The sequence below is a fragment of the Lutjanus erythropterus genome, chromosome 18, assembly GCF_056507025.1.
Source record: "Lutjanus erythropterus isolate fLutEry1 chromosome 18, fLutEry1.hap2, whole genome shotgun sequence".
Classification (NCBI taxonomy): Eukaryota; Metazoa; Chordata; class Actinopteri; order Lutjaniformes; family Lutjanidae; genus Lutjanus; species Lutjanus erythropterus.
In genome coordinates this window covers 27,118,546-27,142,342 of record NC_139334.1, presented here as the reverse complement: position 1 = coordinate 27,142,342, position 23,797 = coordinate 27,118,546, and the positions used below count along the sequence as shown (strand labels likewise).

At 39.7% G+C, this 23,797-nt stretch overlaps 1 protein-coding gene across 1 annotated transcript in view; it reads left to right on the top strand.

Annotated features, from left to right (window-relative positions):
* atrn (attractin) overlaps positions 1 to 23,797 on the top strand; it is a 199,021-nt gene that overhangs the window by 4,794 nt on the left and 170,430 nt on the right. Inside the window, exons 2-4 of the mRNA XM_084742147.1 lie at positions 17,657 to 17,740; positions 21,826 to 21,939; positions 22,315 to 22,443. Of these exons, the coding sequence (XP_084598273.1) occupies positions 17,657 to 17,740; positions 21,826 to 21,939; positions 22,315 to 22,443 (327 nt within the window). The remainder of the gene's footprint in view (positions 1 to 17,656; positions 17,741 to 21,825; positions 21,940 to 22,314; positions 22,444 to 23,797) is intronic.

Here is a 23,797-nt window from a genome sequence, read left to right as displayed (position 1 = left end):
ACGGCAGGGGCTGAAATAATGGCGTGTTTTCTTTATCTATACTCTGACATTTTTCTTGAATGTTTTGCCGATAAACTGTCAGAAAATGCTGAAGAATTCACAATGCAATTTCCCAGAGGCCAAGTAGATGTCATGTAATTGCTTGTTTTGTCTGACAAGCAGCCCCGAACCCATAGGTGTTCAATTTAAAGTGACATGAAACAGAGAAATGCAGCAAATCCAACTTTTAAAGAGGCTGAACCAGAGACTGTTTGGCGTTTCTACACCGAAAATAATTTAAGGTCCAGTGTGTAAGATTTATGAGGGGTTTCTTGGCAGAATTTGGCAGAAATGGAATATAATATTCCCAAGTATGGTTTCATTGGCGTATAATCGCCTGATTTTAGGGATAGATGTGTTTTTGTTACCTCAGAATGAGTAATTTATATCTGCAGTGGGAGCAGTAGCCATGTTTTTACAGTATCCTAGAAGGGCCAAACCAAACACTGGCTCTAGATAGGGCCTTTTGTGTTTTGTGTAAGTTTCACAGACACCGTTGGTTCTCCTACATGCTTGGAACACAGGAGTCAAACAAAGTGTTCTAAATCTGCAGGCTAGGGTTGAAATGATAATCAGTTTCACAATAAACCATGATAAAATTCCCAACAATTAGTATTAGGGACGTGCACGATTAGTTGACTACATGATTAAACATTACCACCCTCGCTAGTCGGCACCAGAAATGCTATGATGCTATGGAGCTGCCCACCACTAGTCGGGGCTGCGGCTCCGTCAGACAGCAGCCCCTCTCGCTATACTCCTACTTCATCAGCAAATTTGGACAGCTCGTAAAACCAGCACGGTTTGGCAGTGTTTTCATCGAGAAAATAGAAATAAGGTTGAATGTAGGCTGTGTCAGAATCTACTGGTATGTAATCATTCGACTGGAGCAACATGTGACCATATTCAGCACAGACATAGATGTTAACCTGCAAGCAGAGCAGCATCTGCTGCTGCTAGCACTGCTAACGTTAGCCACACTGTGTCAGGCTTGTAGCTAACATCAGTTGTTTACCCAAAGACACTGTGATCCTCTTCAGTCTGAAAAGTTGTTGTTTTGACATGGTCGTGACTTGGTCACTACAATTGTAACATGAAATTTTCATGCCATTTAATTGTAAGATGCCCCGAAATCTTACACACTGGTCCTTAAAATGATGAAATAATTGACAGAAATGTTGTAGTAACTGATAAATCAGCCAATCGTTTTGGCATTAAGTCACACTCAAATCCTTTTATTGTACTTGCTGTCATTTCATACTTTCACATCCAGGTATATGTGCTTGTATATGTGAGGGCGATGAGTTGGCAGTGTCTTGTCTTGTGAACAAGCACAGAGATCTCAGGAGGAAGCAGACTTCTGAGGGCACAGTCCAAAACAGACTCTTTTTTTTATTGTTTTATCAGCGCTGTTAGTGAGACTGTTCTGTGTTGTCCAGATTTACAACATTGTTTGAAATACAGCAGCTGTCAGGGCTGCTCTGGACTGTGTGACGTTTGACCCGCTGAAGTGTTTAGATATCCGTTTGTCCGCTAACAACAGGACAACAGCAGCTCGGGGTCGAGGTATGTTCAGTTTACACGCACACATACTGAAAGCGCCCTGCGTTTTTATAGCCGAGCCATCTAGGTTAGTTCTGTTGGTCAAACTCGTGGAAACATCTGAGAGGTGGGAGGAAGGTGACCACACTCGCCCCCTTTCTGCACACATCCATGTTAGCTTCCTGCGTAGGAGCTCACCCTAATTTAGACGAAGGATAGTGACACCGCAGCACTGTGTAATAGCAAATGCAGTACGCAATTGAAAGGTGGCAAATGTCAATTAATAGGAATATTCAACAATCCGCGCTGCACATCTCATTCTCTGTGCCCATTAAAGTGTCACTTCACATTACTGGAGTTTGTGTTAGTGATGTTCTGCTGAGGAAAATTGTCCCGCAGCACTCGATGACAGCTTCATTTAGACTAAATCGATGATGATTACACTATGGGCCAGTTTGTATAGGACGCCGCCCTTTTGGATGTCATGCTGAGAGAACATAAACAAGCATTTAATGAGAAAACAACTTTTTTTTTTACTAAATACATTTTCATAGATTGAGTCAAATTTGATCTCAAATAGTAATGTTATACTCCTGCTGGCCTTCTGTTTTTTTTTTGTTGGTAGCAGCTTATCTTGTTCCAGCATTGTGATGAGTTAGCATGTCTGTGCAGCTAAAATGTATCCATCAGGTTGTCCCTATTGCCAGGCCTCAGCTAAGTGTTTGTTTGTTAAGATATCTGGAGCATCCCCCCCCCCCTTTTTTTTTAAACTCGATATTCTGTGTTGTGCTGCCTCAGCTCAGCACCGTCCTGCCAGGTTGTAAAGCAGACCCGGTCGGAGGCCTGCAGCGTTATGCACCCTCTGAAATCGGCCTGGGTGAAAGAAAGGGAAGCTTGAACTATGAGCACATTAGCATGGTGCAGAGAATATGTGAACAGGTAAAATGGAGGCTGAATGGCTGCTGAGCGTCTAATGTTTCAGCAGGGCAGGGTTGAGTGCTCTCTGGATGGAATTGCTCGTCTTGGTTGTGGTTTGAAAACTGGGAGCCCGTTGCACTCAAGTATTAATTGAAACAGTCTATCACTGTGGGAACTGAGTCCTCGCTGGCCACCAGCTGCATCCTGGGTAACGGCTGTGGAAGCATGAAAGTCCTGAGTTCAAATGGAGGGGAGCTTCAGGGCTGCTGCCAATGATTATTTTCATCACTGACTCATCTATCAGTTATTTTCTGGGATTAGTTGTTGATTACGTCTCTATGAAGCCCAGCTGACATTTTTAATATGTACTGCCCCAATATAATCTCAGTCCATCAGCTCAATGCTAACATCTAAACACCTGAGTTAAAATGAAAGTCAAATCTCTTTTGTAGTGTCAGCAATTTATATCAAACCAATTGATATTTTTTTTTATTGTTTAATTATGTCAAAAGTCTGGCATATATAGCCATTGGTGTTCCACTTTATGAGTTGTTGGTAGATAAGAATATAACAAATTTGTCTGTTAAGCTCTCTTACACATATATTTATCTGCAGTCTCTTAGTTTTCGAGCGCTGTGCTCATTTTGTGTCCACTCCTCTTATATGACCCGTAAGTGTGATTTGAAAAGTGCGAATGTAGCGAAGAGACTATTTCCAAAACAAAACAAACAAAAAATTGTAGTGGAAATTACTCCTTAATACCTAACTTTATAATATGTGTTGTCATTTTGCCTGCATCTGTGTCTCATGACGTGCTGTGGGCATTTGAAGTTTGGAATTTGGTTTATAACGATATGCGATAGAGGACAAACTGTAAATCCTCACATTTGACGTGCTGGAATCCACAAAACTTTTACTTTTTTGGATACATTATTTAGGCTATTTCTTTATTTAATTTTACATTTAATTAGTGCTGTTAAAATTATTGCTCATTGTAGCTCCTGTGGTGGAGCTGGATGTTCTGGAGAGTGGATTGGACATTAATTGTCAGGTTGGTGGGTTGATTCTGACTTCTCTCCTCATGCTTCACGTGCTTCTGAATGGGTGCTGCAAACATGAGCGGTTTTGATCGTGTCCTCAGTCCACTCAAGGCGTCCAGTAGCTCGCAGCCGTAGACGCTGGCCATTGCTCTGAAACGCACTGAATTGTCTAAATTCTGCACAGCTCCAGTCTAATATTGATCCCAACTTATTATGCATGCAACAACCAGACATTTTGGTGATTTTTGGTTCAGGTAAAACGTTTAATTCGACATTTGCAGCTTGGTAACTCGTCTCGATGACCGGGGGGAGACCGCTACTTCTGTTGCCAGAATGCACATGAAGCTTTTCAATGATGTCAGCTTAAAAGGGTCTATTAATAGAGAAACACTGAAAGAGACAGCTCACCCCTGTTTTCTAAATGTATTTCTCTTGGCACTGTGACCACCACAAGCTAAATGCCATCTAGCTCCATCATATTCTAGAAAAAGCAGACATCTCTAGGGCCGATATCTACAAAACTCTGCAAATCACACCAAAACTATCTAGATGGATAAATAGCACTGCAGGTAAAATTCTGGGTTTTTGATTTTGGGCTGAACTGCCTCTTTAATTGTAGGGTCGGTGGTTTAATTCCACCTGCCTCCATGAAGAAGTGTCCTTGAGCAAGAAACTGAACCCCTAATTGCTCCCAGTGTGGGTAGAGAATAAACTTAATCGCTTAAGTTTGTACTCCAGTCTGCCTCATGAATGCAGTGTAATATAAAGACGGATATATTTTGGACAGAACAGGCAGAAAACAGGAAAACCCTGAACACGTCTAGTTAAGTTGATTAATTCTTTCGTTGACCGACAAAGAATGTTCCAACAATTTTGATGATGCATAACTGTTTAGATTAATATTTTCTGCTTGCAGCCTCTGAAATGTGAAGATTTGTTTCTCTGTTTTCACTGTAAATTGATTGTCCTTGGTCTGTATGGACAAAAAAAGGTATTTGAAACATTACCTTGGGCTCTGGAAAAATATAACAGGCGATTTTCACCATTTTCTGACTTTCTGTAAACTAAATTACCTGCTTACTGCACCGATAATGAAAATACTAGTAAGTTGCAGCCCTGTTTGCAAAACCTCAGCCTATATTCTGCAGCTCCTCCAGCATATGTACAGTACATTATGTCTGGTATTAGGATTCAGCTCCAGCTGTTGCACTTGACCAAGTTACTGGCCCTTAAAGCTCAAGTTAGCTCTTCGTCACTGCTTCAGCACTGACCAAGGGCCAAATGCAGAGGATGGACGTCCCTGTGGGGATTATTAAAACAAGAACTTAGGTTTTGTCTGTGGCTGCGAAGTTTGTCTTCCCTTCCCAAACTATGTTTAAAAGCAGCGGACCACATTTAGTTGGTTGTTTCTATCCAGAAACTACATTATATTGTGTAGAAAAGTGGAAAACTGGAGCCCAGTCCTCTCCTCTGTCAGAGAGGTTGTGGTTGCTGCTTGGCTGCCTGAGGAGTGATAGTCTGACCCTGAACTTCGCTTCACTAATAACACAGTAGGGTGCTGACTTCCAGTGTAATGTTTATCGTCTCAAACTTTAGCATTCCTGCACCACTGTGTGCAACATTATCAGCGGTGTTGTAGCTGCCTCACCCCGTCGGGCTAATTATCATTAAATGGAACGGTAAACTTTCTGCTCTGTGATCTCACATTCAGGAATCAAGGCCGTGTTGTTTTGTTAACGCGGTCAAAGGGCCGATAGTTTTTCGGGGAGAGCCTGTGGTCTGAGGCCGTGTTTAGCATACAGACAATGCTACCATACAAGGTCGGCTGAATGCCGGTAAAAGCAGCTTTCTGTGGCAGGGTCGTGCCAAGATGGAGTCCCTGGCTCGCCATGAGGGCCAAAATCAACATGAAGGAGGGAACACAAAAACAGATGAGTGTGTTTTGTTGTTGTTTTGTGGCACAAAAAAATTGGCTTTCTTTTTCCTCTGAGGATATTTTGAACTTGTGTTTCTGAGTGTGCAAGTCTTTCCCATGGGACTGAGCTGATCTTGTTGAGACTGGGCAGTATGGTTGAAACTGATATCACCATATGGCAGCATGACAGATAAATGCAAAATAGCATGTTAAACAAGGAACTCAATGTTCAGAGGAATAAGCTGTGTTCTACTGCCAAACCAAACCTTAAAGGAACACTTTACTCCAAAATGCATATTTTTCCTCTTAGCTGAAGTGTTATTTATCCATCTAGTTGCAGGGTTTTGGAGACATAGACATAGAGATGTCTGCCTCTCTAGAATATGATGGAACTAGATGGTTTTGGAGACACTGACTGTTGAGATGTCTAGATGGCACTCTGCTGACAAGAAGTTTTGTGGATTATTATTATTTTCTTGTGGCACTAGCTCGATGAGCAGGAACAGCTGAAGGTTACTAAAAAGTATTTAATTTATTACTTTTATGTACAGCATATTATTGATGCTGCTGAAATAAAACTCAGAGACTGACTGGCATGTGATATGTTGACTTCAGAAACAGGATTCATAACATACAGTCCGTTGAATTGTATGATTAAACTTTTTCACATGGTCCAGTGCTAGAAAAGCAAACAAAATTGCAATAAACCATAATATTGAATCACCATTCTTGTAGAATCACAAGTAAGTAAGTGTATCATCCCAGCCTTAACCGCCATTACTTCCAAAGCGCACTAACACTATCAAGATGGATAAATAGCACTACAAGAGGGAGAAAAAAATTTGCGTTTTTGATTTTGTCTTGTTTTTGAAGGGTCTGCTCACCCAAATCCCCCCAAAACAACATATATTCTTTTATTCTCCTGGTCCAGCTATGCAGACTGCTTTGGTCTTGTTTGTTCAGGTTTGAAACGTATCCATCTCTGAGATTTCTGCCTCCGTCCCAGTGGAGCTGAGTGGAACTTTCTGTGTGGCGCTCGCTGCATTGAAAAATGACATTTAAAAAATTCAGCAGCAGCATCCCTTTCTTCAGACAGTGTGTCCTGCACAGTGGACAATCCATAGACCATAGATGTTGCTGTTGAATTGCAATTTTTCTTATGTAGTCTGGTGTTTTTTTTAGTGATTTATGGCCTTTATCAGAGAGTTGACAGTGGAGAGATGACAGGAAATGTTTGGAGAGAGAAAGAGAGTGGGAAAGACATGTTACAGATGTCTCTGTCTGGATTCAGCCAGAACACACTGAAGCTTATGGTCAGTGCCTTAAACCCGCAGGAACCCGAGGATCCCTTTAATATAAATTTTCAATGCTTTGAAAACCTCAGATGAAATTCCATTCACCCCCATTGAACTGGGAGGGAGGTAAATATGAGATGTTTTTTTAAAATAGAGTTAACAAAGCTGCCGCTACATATATTTTTTTCCTTTTTTTTATTTGGGTCAACCAACCCTTTTAATTACATATTGAACAGCAGACGTCTGTCCCTCAGATCAGCCCAGTATCTGCTTGTTTACGGTTAATGATGATTCTGTTTGTGGAAAATCATCTGTATTGCTTTAGAATCAGAGTTGTTGAGCTGCACAGTCTGCCGGCTTGTGTTATTGTCGATCCTCAGACAGCCAAATATTGTAAAATGGCAGTCATGAAATTTCTATATTTATGTGAAAAGCTTCTTTTGTCCGGTTTATTATAGCATCGCTTGATCTGTTGCTCGAGATGTTGATGAGTGTTGCCATAAGGCTGAACTGTAGGCTGATCTGATACTACATACTGATTAGATTATGGCTACAAAAGCCAGCTTTATGCTTCTTGGCACAAAGAGCCCCAAAGACACACCACTGTCCTTTGTCAGAAATTACTATGGCATGGCGCTTTTGCGGAAATCAATTTGTTTTTTAGTAGAATCAGAGTTATGAGCCAGTTTTCCTTTGCTGTGGAGCGGTGGTGGTGAATAAATGCCTTGTCCGTGCCACTTAGAGACACTGTATGCCTCAGATGCATGTTCATGTCCTTGGGCCAACTCCCAGTTTCCCAGATTCCCCCAGTTTTTAATTCAATTAATGTGTAATTGTGCAAACTAAACTATGAAAGAGTGAATTTCCTACTCATCGTCCAGCAAACATTCATGTCCATATTTGCAAGCTAGCGGTGTTGTAGGCACTGTCCTGCCTTTTCCTCAAGCACTGCCACATTTTCTCAGCTATATTCAGACAGATTCGGGCATTGCAGTGAAAATGTCTCGTTCAGTTTGAATGGGGTTAGTACCAGTCCTTTTATCAGCCGAGAAGCGAAAAGATGAGCAAGACCTGTTGCTTGTGTGAAAACATCCTGGTACAAAATCATACAGACATCGTAGCTTTAGCAGTTAGCATTAGCGTATGTGACTGCTGGCTGGTTTCATGGTCTTTCTAATGATGTATCTTGACTCTCATAAAACTGTTGAAGTGTCAGACTAATAGCAACTTTCTTGACATGTAAGGTTATCTTTTAAATTCACCAGAATGGGAGGTACATTGGCTCTCTATCTCCCTGAAACTGGGCACCATTTCACAGACCAAACGATGATACTCTCCCAGTTGTGTCCTTCCTTTATTTTGTGTACCTGTCTTCAATGTCTGGGTCTGGCTGCAGCTTTTGCTGCTAAATAACAAAATTAAGAAGCTTTCTTTGGTTTGCGTTCGTCCGTTTGTGTCTGAGAGAAAGCACGCAGCTGTGATTGTGTAAGGTAGAGTCTAAATGAGGTGAGGGAGCGCTGGTAGCGAGTGTGAATATGGCCTAACTGCGTTTAACAGCCTGATAATGGAGGTGGGGACATGTGCCGTCAACCATGACTTTGTGCATATGCATTTCCATCTTTGTGCAAGTGCATGGGATGCAAACAAAAACAGGTCCTACTTTTAAAAATATTGCTCCATACTGGTCAAAAACTCAGCAGTCTACTCAAATTGGAGAAAATTACCAAATTAAATTTTAAACATCTCCTCCATTGATGCACTGTTGATACATTCGTCCTGACCTTAGAGTAACTCTGGTTTTGGTATTTTCAGTTCCACAGCTCGCTGCTTTGTCGTGCCTTTGCCATCTCTTGTGTAGTCTGCATATTAGTCCACATTCATCCTCAGGCACTCTCTGGAACCTGTTTGAAGGCTGACCTCGCTCCACTAAAGGCCCTGCTGAGCGACCAGTCTGCCTGCCCTCTGCAGAGACTAATGGTCCCCACTGCTGTACTACTGATTTATTCTTTTTCCAGCTTACTGATGCAGAGGCACAGAAATTTGTCCCGTCCCCTTCCACAGCCTCCCAGAGTCATAGATGGAGTTCAGGAAGTTTTACTGGCAGTAACTGGATGGAATTGCGTACAATCGTACAGGAAGGCCTGGTGGCTGAAATGCCAGAGTTATTTGGAGCTATTTCCAAAATCTGAATGTCAGTGCAGAAATCCTGTAAGGTTGCATCAGTTAACTGCATTCAGCAAGACTGTGATGCTCAATATCAAAGGCCAGAATTTTGTTAGTGCAGATGAGGTGAATTTACTGAGTCTCAGAGGAGATGGGATGCATTTTAAGGCTGATGAAAGGGGAAATTTGTGCATTAAAAAAAGCTCTCATCAGAGTGCAGTTGTAACTCAAGCAAAACACTGAGGTGTGAAAGCGAAGCAACTTGGAAAATAGCCACTGCTAAAAATTCATTAAATATTTATTACGCAATATAACTGACTTATAGCTTCATGAGCATGTTTTGGGCTCACAGCCGTTGTAGATTTGTTATCAGCCATTTTCAGTTCACAGCTCTCCTCCTCCGTGGCTGCTGTGGAGAACCTTCATATTATCTTTTGTATCTCTTAAATGTTTTGGCTCGGGAACAAGGGAGGATGGCATATTTATTGTTTATTACAGCATCTTGCGGTCTGCCACACTTCACTCCACACGAGCAATTTAAATTAAAAAAGAAAAACAAAAAAAAGCAAAAACTTCCCTCAGAAATTGATTTAATATTAAAGAGACTGTTCACCCCCAAATCAAAAATATATATTTTTTTCTCTGGCCTGTAGTGCGATTTATCCCTCTGGGTTGTTTTGTTGCAAGTTGACTAGTTTTTGAGATATTGGCTGTAGCGATGTCTGCCTTCTTTTGAATATAATCTGACTAATTTAGATTCCACTTGGGTTGTGGTGCTCAAAGTGCTGCAAACAACAATGTCTCCTTCCAGAAATCATGACCTGATAATCCACAGACCTTGTTGTGAGCAGTTTTATGCAGGAACTGTTTTCTTTCTACCAAACTACACCCGTCAACTGTATCACCGCGCTGAAGGAAATGTGCATCTACTGAAGGATGGCAGGCCATACCTCAGCAGAGGAGGGCGCCATTAATGTTTACATCCTGCGCTGTCACAAGCACGGGCCTCTTATCCATGAGTAGATGCATGTTTCAGGAGAGAGACAATGCTGCTGAATTTTTCTAATGTTTATTTTGGATCCTGGACAGTATGTCAGTCGACAGATATTATCGGCCTGATTTTGGCCTATCACAGCCATATCGATCCATATTGGTATCACTGTATGTTGTCCAGTCTGTGCCTATATGAAACCTTTTTTAACATATGCAGTTGTTTTTATTTGTCAGCTTTATATGCACTACTGTATGTATATGTGGTCCCTTTGTAATTCAGATTTAATATATACATACATTTTTGCTATATTATTTTCTGATTATTTATTATCATTAATGATATTATTTGATATATAAAATATCCAGAGCATCAAATGTTTTTCAGAGATCATTGCAAAAAAATGTGTATTTTTGTATTTATGTATATATTCTATATTTTTCTTTGAGAATATCAGCCAATATATTGATCAGAATTGTTTTACTCTCCAATATCAGCATCAGCACCAAGAATCCAGTACCAGTCTGGCTCTAATTGTTTTTTTTTTTTTGGGTGCTTTGAGCACAACAAGCCGATTGCCATCTAGTTTCATTATACTTGAGAGAAGGCAGACATCTCTATCATTGATATTTAGGATAAACTATCCCCTTTTAAGGTAATTTTCTTTCTGCTAACGTTTGCTAAAACATGTGAAATGATCAAATTATGTCCGCCACTCTGAATCGTATTGGGATATATCATTACAATAAATGTGTAATTTCACCCCAAAATATTCCCTAATTGATTTAAAAACTCATATCAGCAGCTTTTGTACAGTACGTCCGCTCAGACAGTCTTGAGGGGAAAACCCTTTTGCCTCCGTAGCATTTACTCTTTCCTGAGCGTGCTCTCTCCCCCTCCACTGTGTGCCACCGAACAGGACTGTCGTCGCCTCTGAATCAGAAATCATGTTTGCTCTGCTCTCACGCTGCACCACTTTGCCATTTGCAGACCACTTGGCTCTGCTGCAGGGATACTGTTTGCATGAGAAGGTTGTCAGACGTCACTGTCAGTGCAATAATGGGACACTGCTGGTGTCAATGTGCGTCTAAATAACAGGAAGTACCGGCACCTGCTGGTGTAATTCTTCATCTCAGGACATTTTTGATGCTTTCTGTTTAACATGACAGTTAGAATTTTAAAAGCATGGTAGCACACAATGACAGGAATCTCTGCCTCTACCATTTCTTTTTTTTTTTTTTTTTAGGTTCATTGACCTAGTTCCAGGAAATGCTTTGTTTCTAGTAATTTTACTCTGGCATGAGATCTCTCAAATCTTGGGCGATCCTTGAATAAGAGATACAGGTCGCTTGCAGGTCGACACAGAATGACAAAATTGTCTTTGACAATAAAATAAAGGCAACCGTGGGTTGGCTAGCTCGATCAGAAGCAGTTCGTATGACGTGCTGTCCGCCACATCGGAAATCAAAAGTGAAAAGTCTTCACAGAATCAAAATCACATTGTGTTATTTTGACAGATACTGCACTATGATTCACAATAATGCATCGCAGTTTTAATTTTACCAAGAAAGAAAACTGTTAAAATCATGATGATGTGACATTTGTTGGCTTCTGCACCAAACAAACATCTGGAGAACAAGATTTGCAGGACAGGGCATCTCTGAAGCACTGCAGTACTTCATTATGATACCGTCTGGCCCACGTTGTGATTTAAATAACATTTTGATCAGTTGTGTAGAAGTTTCTGTGACTTGTTGTTGTCTGACCACATCACAAATCAACAGTTGGTCCGAACGGCCACGCTGGAAGCTATTCAACCGTCCGATGAGCAGCTGTGAAGAAGCATGCTGGCAGCTTAAATATTCACTGTGATGAATTAGCTAACATTTTTTTTAAATAACAACACGGGTGGTGGGAGCAGTTTTGAGAGACAGAATTATTTAGTTTTACATGTGTAAAATAAATCGTCACAGCATCTAATTTATGATTCAGAAATACAGCTGTGTTTCAGGAAAACATCATGAATAATTGATGTGACTAATGGTAGAGTGGATATATTACTTAAAATTTGCATCTATACAGGAAGAAAGCTCATGTTAGGCTTTGGAAATGGTTGGTGATTTTCAGATTTTTGGGCCCAAACAGGGCTGAACAAATACAATACTGTTTGAGACAGACATTTTTCCTTTATCAGAAAATTGCAGCTGCAGGGATTTGGATATTGCATGTGATGATATTCTGATTTCAATAATATGATGATCAATTGTGCAGCCCTATTCCCTAATATGTTTCAAGTACAGGTTGCTGTCCTTAAAGTGCTCTTTATGTGATGAATCACATTTTGGGCAATCCATCTCATTATAAAGTTATTTCAGTACCTTGAGTCCAAAAGTGTTATGTCATTTGGACCTACTGTGTCTAAAAAGAAAAATCACTGTGAGGAAAAGAAGGATGAGCTAAAAGTCGAGCTAGCCAAGACAGACAAGCTAGCTCAAACCACTGACTTCTGGACAGCTCTCACAAACTCACAAAGCTTCGTCACAAATACCTGTCACTTCATTCAGTGCAGACTGGGAGATGCAGTCCAGTTTCCTCCTCACTCAGAGCCTCTCCTGCAGCATTTCTGTCCACCGGAGGTTGTCTGATGTGTTGCGATCAGCTGACTGGTGCGGTGGAGACATGAAGACAGTGGGTGCCTCTTGTATTAGACACAATTTTGTGTTTTATCTCAAAAATGAATCGGTTAATTATATTGACATCTCTAGCTTTTTCCTAATAAAAAACATGAATTGTGTAACTGATTATATATATATATTTCTTTTCCTGCCTCATGGTTGGAAATGACAATAAAATAACTTCCAGGGGCTTGTTATGACCACATCCACAACAGACTTCTGCATTTCAAACTTTATTGAATGATATTTATTAAAAAAAAACTTCTGATAATTCTGTTATCAGCAGCTTTTCTTTCCAGGAAATATGTCCAAACTATTCTGGATAATCCACAAACCCTAATTGTCAGTGGTTTAAAGTAGACCTACTTTCTTTTTATCCTGAGTTAACAGACACTTGGCCTCATGCTAGAACCACTTGTATGAACAGATCCATTCTGTTCAATGGCTCAGATCTGCCGTAGCCTGAAAATCTTATGTAAATTCCACTTTATAATTATGTTGTCTATTTAAATGCAGTCCATTTACCATTTACTGTCAGGCATATTAGCCACATCTTCACATGTAGGTTTACATGAACTGTCCAGGGGAAAAAAAACATCCTCTGTTTCAATGCCTGGCGGTGCATCATCACCTATTATGGCTATATTTTTTCGTCCATTCTTGTGACCAAGACTTCCCCTTGACCCCCTCATCTCTCTGCAGTCATCAATAGCTTTGCTGTGGTGAGACATTTTTGTTTTGAAGCCATTTTCATACCAAACCATTTCCTCTTTATTTCAGTGACAGTACAGCCCTCAGGTGACATGGCATTAACAGCACTCATTACTTTTTCCCATTCCTCGGCTTTAGCCGGTCCCTTAATTCCACTCTTGAGGCTGTTAAAATTATAGACTTTCCTTTATGGACCTGCAAAAGCACGACTTAAATCTCTGAACTTGTGAAGTTCTACTTTTTACTCTTAAATGCAATTTTTATGAATAAACACTTCCTGAAATATGGGGCATGATGGATACCCTAATTGGGTGGTTAATTAATACAGTTCTCATAAATGTGCACTCAAATATGCGCATGTTTATGTGGCAGTTATCTGAATTTAGGAGCGTTTGTCTTGGCACACATGTATGAGCCCACTGTACAAAAAATTAAAAGAAAGTTTAAAATTTAAAAATGCAAAATTATTCATGCATGAGGCCCATTGTTTCTAGAATGAAAGACACTGATGAGTAATCTTTCAAATGCCATTTTTCAACAGTTTGAGCCACAAAGGAAACTCTGTTTACCTCCATTATATCAGGATGGCAAGTTTCAGGTGGGGATTTGAACTGCCTGGTAGAAACCCCTTGATGATCTTGAGAAAAGAAAACTAGTCTATCAAGGGTCCCCATGTTCATGCTTTTTGCAAGCTCACCCTTTAATTGTTCTTTAAATAGTCATCCTTGTTAAAAACATGAGCTCCAGTTTCAAATATAACTGTTTTTGGATAATCTCTTTTAGTGTTTCAGTGGGTTATTTGTCTGTCTGTTCAGTAACTAAAACAAAGTGATGCATGCAGCAGTTTAAGTTGTGGGGTTGAATATGGTGATGCGTTGGGTTGAGGAGAGTCTGCAGCCTCTCATCCTCTGAGGGAGCTGTGTTTTTCTGCTGGCTGGGAGAGCAGAGAGTCCCTGCAGGCCTCTGCCGTATTAGCTCTGAGAGATCTGTAATTATGGGGTTAGTGTACTCGTTAGCTAACCGCTGAGACCTGCCTGGTGAAGAGGCCTGGGTGAAACTATCCTTTAAACACTTACAGTACAAACCGTTGAGGCTGCAATATTCTGCAAAGCCGTGTGTGTGTGTGTGTGTGTGTGTGTGTGTGTGTCTGTCTGTCTGTCTGTCTGTCTGTCTGTCTGTCTGTCTGTCTGTCTAAATTACTATGCAACAGGTTCAGTTTCCCTCCAAAAAATGGTATTCATGTGGCTGGTAAATCACTTCATTTACTGATGCACTGACTCTGTCATCTCTAAGCTAATAAACTGAGCAGCAGAAGAGCGTTGTTGCAGTATAGAGTCATATGTTTGGCCTGTAAAGTTGTCATAAAATTAACAACACCCTTGGCCTTGGACCTTGAGCCACCCAGCCCACACAGCTGGGGCTATTGGCCTGCAGATCCACAGCTATACACTCTTAGAAACAACAGTTCGTCCTGAAGGTCTGTGGTTCTACCCAGAACCCTTTGCCTCTGGGGAAAAAAAAAAAATACATTTTTTTGTTTGTTTCATTAAGAATCCTTTTCATCTTTTTTTGGAAGACAGAATGCTTCAAGCAATGTTAAAATTCATTAAAAAATCTTTGGTCAAGAATCATTTGTACCATAAAATAACTGAACCGGTGGGTTCAAGATAAAATTGGGTTGTGGTAGAACCCCCTGGGTGAGTTCTAGATATAAGCCTTTGAATATTAAGGGTTTGTGGAAGAACCCCCTGGGTGGGTTGTAAATCCCTTTGAATATAAAATGGTTCTCAACCCCTGAGTGGGTCCTAGGTAAAAATTCATTGAAACCCTTGGAATATAAACGGTTTGTGGTTGAAACCCCTAGGTGGGTAGCACCCTTAGAATTTAGAAACATTCTGGATAGAACCCACAGAGAGGGTTCTGGAGGGAACCATTGCACCATTGAAGGGTTCTCCTTTAGAACCTCCTATAGAGGGTTTTGGATGAAACACAAATGGTTCTTGGTAAAACCCTCTGGGAGGATTCATAAAAGTTTCTATCAGGAACCAAAAAGAGCCAAGGTTAAGAACCCTTCATGGTTCTAGTTAGTACGTTTTATTTTTAAGCGTTGTTGCAGGCTGCTGTTTTCAATAACAAAAAGTTGCAGCACACTTGTTGCCTGGATGCAAATAAAAAAAAAACACAACAGAAGTACTTGGTATTTGTTTATGTCATCGATTTCGAAACGTATTTCATCCACTGTGTGTGAAACTGTGCAGGAATAGGATCCTGTTTTTTTGCAGGGGAATTAACCAAATTTGGCTTCCAAATTAATCTGCATTACATGAGACAAATGAATATTCTGCCAAAATGTGGAACACTTGAGATTTTATCGGTGTATCTTGAGAAAACTGTTTCCTTTGTTTCATATTTTCATGGTGGTGCAGTGATCTTTTTACTCGCTGCTGTAACTGAACAGGGGAGGAGGATGGTGTTCTCCGCAGCTTTCTCAGTAGACTTTAGTCTGAAACGCTGCTGTGAGACTGTTTTGGAACAAGCCTGTGACTGGGTGTGTTAGCAGAGTCATCGCACCCTGAGACCTACATCAGTAATGATACAATCTCTGACTGCATCTAAGTGTCCCCTGTGTAATTCAGCTCCTCTCAGCTGCTGTGTCATCAAGCTGGAATTGATCAGGCAATAACAGAGGCCGGGCGCTGTACTGTACTATTAGAGTGTTTGCGGCTGCCTGTCGTGGCGTCCGCCTCAGATAATAATTTGCTGTGAGGTTTAATCATTCCCGGTCCCTCGGCTGTCCTGTTTGCTGCTTGCTTAAACGCAAAGCTGCATGAAGTGAAAAGTGAAGCGGCAAAAGTTATTGTTTACCTGCACTCTGTCTGCTCTGCTGACTGCCTCTTGTGTAACAACACTGTGTGTGTGTGTGTGTGTGTGTGTGTGTGTGTGTGTGTGTGTGTGTGTGTGTGTGTGTATAATCATTCCTATGGTGTCACTGCAGAACATTCTTAGACATTATAACTGCAATTTGAGTGTTTGAATCTGTGTTTTACAGCTTTAGATAATGAAACGGCAACGAATGCCAGACTGTTGTTACTTGATTTTATAACCATCATGTGAATGGATACATTCCTGAAATTATCAATAATTCTCAATTTTATGCATTTATTTTTAAACACTAGGTGTTTTGCCATGCTGAACTGCCAACTCCATAAAAACAGTAATGTTTTTTTATTTTCTAGATCTGGGTACAAAATGATTAAAAATGCAGGTATCGTTTGACTGGAGAACTTTAAACACAGCGTGGTGCTGGATTATCTTTATTTATACTTTTTAAAGTGTTCAGTTTCATGCCCTAATCCTCATATTTGATGAGCTGGAAAAAGAAGAGGCTTTGCTTGATAAATGACTGATTCATATTCTGCTGAATTGTTTTATCGGTTAAACGATTTATTACAAGACCAGAGTCTACAGCTGTGCTAATGACTCTGTGACACTTTAATTAGACAGCTAAAAGCTAACGTCAACATGATAGCTCTCACAGTGCTAACGTGCCGATGAAGCGTTTTCATCTTCTTAGTTTACTGTGTTAGCATGCTAACACTCTAAAATACAGCCAAAGCAGGTATTTGACCAGAAACCAAAGATTTTTGATTTTTTATTTCTTTATTTATTTATTTTTTTTTTTTTTTACCATTTATTATACAAACTGAGACAGATAATATAAGTTTAGGTTCTGGGAATATGTTAAAAATTCATCAGAGAGCTGTTGTTTTGATGGGACATTTTGAAGAGGAAATTAATTAGTTATTGTTAATCAGATACATCAGTGAATTATTTTGCCTAAAATTCAAGTGAGATTAAATTTAATTTCAGTTCAGCAGTCAACGGTTTGATTGGTCTCTGCACACCTGAATGTGTGACGGGTGAGTCTGTGGAAAGTGCAACTTGAAAACAATGACATAAACTGCCTCACACTGTGTTGCTTGATGCTGAAATGTTTTTCCTGATTATGATATTTCGATAAAGGTCGGACAGACTGTTTCCTCAGAATTGTAATTAAATAAATCATTTCAGCAGTAAGTGAGATGGTTTGCAGGAGCTCTGCTGAATGTTGCACAGTTTGATTATTTAAAAACATTTCTGTTGTAGTAATGAGTCATTTTGCTTTATTTTATTGTTTTCATCCTGCAATTTAATGTGACACTTGCATATTTTTTCTCAGTCTCAGTCAGTACACATTTTGGAAATTGTTGCATAAAGTCTGTGATTCTCTTGGTGATATTTGTTGTGAGTGCAAGAAAACCGGGTGTGCCATCGGTTGTGCTTTCAGCTTGTTTAGAATAAACTCTATTCCTCTTCCCTTCTTTCAGGTTGACAGGGCCCTCTGGTTATCTGACTGACGGTCCAGGAAACTACAAGTACAAGACCAAGTGCACCTGGCTGATCGAGGGACAGTAAGTAGAGCGAAGAAATACCAGCTCAGGACAGGACTTTCCAAAAATTACTCTGCTATTTGAAGACTTTGCCGAAGAGTTGAAAGAGTTGGCTAAAACTGACTGAATTTAATCAGTTCAGAAAATGTTTGAGCGTGTCCTAAACAGCACTAGAAATAGTACAAGTAACTCAATATTCTTTAATAAAGTTATTATTTGAAAGAGACTGCTTATAATCCGTGACTTTGTGCAGACAGTTTGTGCACAATAAGTTATGATGCAAAAGTAATATAAATTGATTTCTGAAATGATCTTTTGAGGGTGTCAAACATCTTTTCTGCATATATCATCCTGAGTATAAAAGACCCCCCACATCTGGTTTGTAATCAATCAAGGAAACCTAATTTATATTGCACCTCTCAAACAAATCAAATGCAGTTTAAAGTATTTTACAAGCAATTGATAAAATGAAGGAAGATGTTCGTGTCGGTTCTTGCCACCAGCAACAGAGAAACTGCCGTCCTTTGCTCCATATGTTACCTCCCACCTATTCCAGTCACACAGTCTGCATGTTGTACCAGAGTCACATTTGCGAGGAAAATAGCAGTAACTGGACGGGTTCAGTGAGTGCGTGCGTAGCTGTCTACTTCCATGTCCTTGCCGCGACATTAAAGCACAGTGATTTTAATATGCAAAGCAGTTATCACAGTAATGACGGTATTGTAAAGTCCATGTTGTGGGTGAGTGTGACGCTGGTGACGGTGACTGGTATACCACCCACCCATAGTATCCGCCCAGAGATTTGGAAATGCTCCAGAATTGAATTGGCTCTTCCTCGGCCTGTGCTGCACGCTTCCACCAACTCTCATAGAAATGGGGCTTGTAGTTTTTCTGTAGCAATCAAGCAAACAGAACCAAAAACATAACCTCCCTGGCAGAGGTAATAAATAATAATGATAAACAATATAATGTCAATAAAATAAGTAATAATGGCAATAATAAATAAAATAAGTATAAATGATAAAACCATGAGATTTTTCAGTAAAACACTCAGTAAAAGGGAGGATAAATAGATTATTTTTTAGTTTATGCTTACACATATCAATATTTTCAGCTCTAAGCCAGAGCAAAGACTGTAGACACTACATGCAACTTTCTTATTGACTTCGCCCATTAAATCAGCTCCTGTCACAAGGAGAAAAGGCGAAATCCTTGAGACAGTCGAGAGATGGATTATGAAAACCGAGGCTGTGACTCAATATTTCAAGTGTGCTCGTAATGATTGTTATGTACGCAGTCTGCTCTGCAGTCCTTCACATTAGGAATTTACAGTATCCAGAAGATGATGGATGAAAATGAATGGCAAAGTAACTGTGAGAAATTCAATACTCCCTCTCTATTGTTTTAGTCAGCATTAGCACGCCACAGAGTATCGATTCAGAGCGGCGATTCTTCATTTTTTTGGCTGTCGGCTCATCCCAACCATAAACTCTTTGATTACATTTGCATTTTAGGCATTTAGCCAAGACTCTCATTCAGCGTTGGTGGCTTGGTTGGGGCACAGGAGGTCACACTCATGTTCTCTTCGCAGAGATGTGTAAACATTACCGGGTTTTGAACTTCTGACCTTCCTGCTCCTGGGGTTGCTCCTCTAATCACCAGGCCACCCTCCCATCCCACGTTTTCATTACACGCTAATGGCACTTTTATATGCTGTCTTGAGACCTCAGCCTGCTCTGAGCAGGAGGTTAATGCAGTGACATGTGCGCTATATGCATCAAAATGACAAGAATGACTTCATAAGCCTCAGACATACATTCACTTTGCAGTTAAGTGTGTTGAATCCATCTTTTAGTGCCCTACAGCGACTTTACGTACTGAAAGGCAGTGAAATTATGGGTAAAATATGGCTGTGCTGTGTGCTTTCCTGCTCAGAGAGACCTCAGGAGTAGTTGCTGATTTAAAAGAGGACATTTTTTTGGTCATAACGTCTCCAGTCACTTCTCACCTCTGATTCTTAATTCACTGGTCACAAGCCAGTCGTCTTTTCTAATCGAAGCTCGGAGCCACGCCATTCCTCTGTTTATTTATCTGTGAGGGGAAGGGGGGGAAGGAACCGCTGCCACTGCTCTAATAAATAAAGTTGTGAAGAGAAAAATGTGACTATTCATAACATTTCCTGTACATCTTGTGGCCTCATTGTAGACTTGCTAAATGGGCCTTTGTGTTCTTCCCTCCTCTTTTTGAAAGATTTAATTTTGTGATGCTAACCAAATTTAGAGCAAATTTAGTGACAGTGACAGTGAATCTAATGAACATGTTGAACCAAACATTGACAAAACAAGCTTGTTTATTCCTGTTTGCTGTCCTTTACTGTTAAAACGGTCAGCCATGGGCAAATAGTTAATGGATTTTGCACAGTGTAAAATGCCAGAACCGACCTGCCAACAGGCCAAAGCCAGACGGCTGGATGACTTTACAAAGTGTAAGAAATTGCAAAGAATACAATTCTCTGAAAAATACAACAAATACTTATTGTGCTCATATTTAAGTGTATTAAACATTGTGTAAAGTATAGTAAGCCAGCCCTTCAGTAGAAAATAATCTGGATCAGACTTCAAACTTTAAATTTGTAAATGGTTTTGTAAGACGGGGGATAACTGAACCTTCTCCCTCATTAGCTTCCACTTTAGCTGATGTTGCATAGCGATTTCAGTGTTACTACAAAGTGTGAAATGTTTGAAAAATGAAAATAATTTCTAGGTCTCGACAAGTTGTTTGAGTCATAAAGAAGTAAAATACTGTACTGTTGTTCAGTTCCAAAACACATAATATATAAATAAATATTTGTGCATTTTCAGAAATTGCATTTATCTCAGGCTGTTCATCATCTGTTTATTTCTCTTAAAATATGTTGGAACTAGGTGGTCAATCAAGACAATCGACAGACTTTGACGTGAACAGTTTCATGTAGGAACTATTTCTACTTCTGCATGGAACTCTTTACATCAAATTATCTTGTGGGCGATCTTGATTAAACACATCTTGACTTCTGGAAAGAGACGCCGATGTTGAATTGTTCCAATATATTTTTCGCTGCTTTGAGCACCACAAAACTCAGCGGCTCACGCCAAAAATATCTCGATGGATAAATAGCACTGCAGGTAAGAAGAAAAATGTATATTTTTGTCCCTTTATATTGCACATTATTACTATTAGGTGTCTTGATGATTTATTCTGTGACTTCATGCACATATAACACCAGGATGGGATGTTACCTGCACATGGGTGCTGGTAAAGTTTTGTTACAGGTGGTGAATGTTTCTATCATATCACCTGGCTAATTATCCACCTTTTATGCTTTTAAAATCCCCATTCATTCTGCTCATGTTGTGAAAGTGGGCATTTCATTTTCCAAATGCCCTTTTCAGCTAGTGAAACAGTAACTTTCAAAAGCTGTGTACAGCTCTGATGAGAGTGGATGTGAATGAACAGGGAATGTTCAACTTTTGTTAAAAAAAAATATTAATACTTCTTATTTAACTAGTGATTTTAATTCATTGTAAGATAATCTTTAAGTTTCCCAGACACAATATTAAATCAGTATTGTGGCTGTACAAACAGCATAATCTTCAAAATACAGTGAAACGTAGTTTGTTAGGATTCCACATTCTTTTGTGGAAAACTGTTCATCTGGTCTTTCCTTGGAAGTAGTTAAAGCTGCCAAATGTTCACACAAAATGAGCTTTTGTATGGGGAGTAACATTTTGAGTTTGAGTACCCACAGCTTGTTTGTTTCTGTCTGGTTTCTCTGAGTTGGATGAGTTGCAGCTGTGTTAAAAAGTACAACAAGTACTGCTGTTTGACCACAAAAATTAAATAATAATTTGGATGGTAGGAGCTGTCGGAGATATAACTTTCAAGCTGATCGAGTTATGTCTTTGTGATTTGAGTTAAAAATGTATTATTTTCCATATACCAGCACATATTCTGATGTGATGTTCGCACTTAGACTTCTACTACAGTTCTTAGATGTTTTGATTAGTATTGAGGTGTTGACTAACCCAGACAGAAGTGCTCACAGTTTTCCTCTGTGTGTTTTCCAGACCCAACACCATACTCCGATTACGATTTAACCACTTTGCCACTGAATGCAGCTGGGACCACCTTTACGTGTACGACGGAGACTCCATTTATGCTCCACTTCTCGCTGCTTTCAGGTACGGCTACTGTGGATTTGACTACAGGTCACTGGATGTCCTGAAGAAAAATCTGCCTCTAATCTTCCTAATTTTACAAGGTTTAAGTATTCACTTCCTTCAACTTTTCTTGTGGTCAGAACAGGAAACTCGTAAACTAAACCTAATTTAGACCATGTGATTTTCAAAGGCACCCTTCAGACATAAGCTAAAAAAGGGTTTCATGGTGGTAGGGTGAACTCTTGCTATTCCCTTAGATTTTTAAATAAACTACCTCAGACTGTTATGTTACATTTAATAACAGCCTAAACTTTAATGGCATGTTAGTTAAGGGGTAAAAAATGTATAAATGGTAGTAAAAACATGTTAAATTTCACTTTTGTGTTATTATTTCAGTGGTCTGATTGTTCCTGAGCGTTATGGGAATGAGACGGTTCCTGAGGTGGTGTCTCAGTCTGGCTACGCCCTACTGCACTTTTTCAGTGATGCTGCTTACAACCTGACTGGCTTCAACATTTCCTACAGGTGAGAGAAGCATTAAGCAGTTTGTTTTAACAGTTGAAGTTTTTTCTTATCTTAAAAGATAAGAAAGGATTTACAGAGGAAGTGTTGTGTTCTGGTTCCACTTTTTAAAAAAGAAAAGTGAAACTAATTTCTAGAATATAGTCAAAGCATCTTCCAAAAGGATTAAAGTTAAGGTAACTCCGCTAAATGTTAAGTGGAGTAAAATTCTGTCATTTTTATTAAATTATATTCTCGGGGCTTTCCTTTATTTTGAAATCTTAGCTCGTATGACAGCTTCCAAATGTCACATTGCTTCTAATCCTCTGCCATTGAGCGTTAGCTGCCAGGCCTCGGGGTTTGTGTCTCTCAGGGTCCACACATGCATTCATGATGGTGTCAGTCGGTGGAAAGAAGTACCTGCTAAATGACAAATACTCTGATACTGAGCCCTGAGATCAGAACCTCTGCACTAATCACTTCTGTTTTACTGGCTGTTGAGATTTATTTAGGTGAAGGGCCCACTTCACACCCTTGCCTGGGACATGATGACGCATGCAAAGCTATCACTTTCTGCATGATTCAGCCTGAGCACTGGCACGGCTGGTTGACAGCGTTTAGAGGATAATGCCAGGCTGCTGCCGTCTGCTTGCTGCAGTATGTTTTTGTTGCATCGTTACACCATCGTCTACCAGTCAGGTACACTGTGGTATGTTGTTGTTGCTGATATGAACATTGTATTGAAGCAAGGCAGGGCCTTAATAATTAGGATACTGTTGTGATTTTTTCTTTTTTTTAATTAAATACACCTCATTGAGCAATTTAACAGCTTTGGAGTCCTTAATGTTGAAATTTAAATGCTACCAGAATTGAAATATTATGAAATATAGATTTTATTTTGAAACCCATCTGTCAGAATTTGTTGTAAAAACACTTCCATGAGTATTTCCAACATTTTTTTTAGGGTTTACAAATTTAAATTGTCATTGAAACTTGTGACAAACCTTTCGATTGAGCCAATTATCTGGTGTTTTTGGGATAATCGGCATGTCGGCTCATGTCTACTTTCACAAGGTCGATAAACAAAAACTTTCCACAGGCAGCGTCACCAGTGTGGCTGCTGTGAAATAATGTTAAAACTCCCCTCTGTGAGTCTTGGGAAGGTGGCGAAAAGCCGTGTACTATAACTCTTAAGCATCCTGCTGTAACCGTTTTCCTAAATATTCTCAGTCACCATCGTCTTTTTCTAAATGTGTTCACATGTCTCTCCATCCTAAATGACAGCAAATCTAATCTAAAACTGTCACTTGGTATTGTTAAAATGTATATTATGTTATAAAGCATAGAATAATACAGTTTGTTTATTTGTTTATTTATT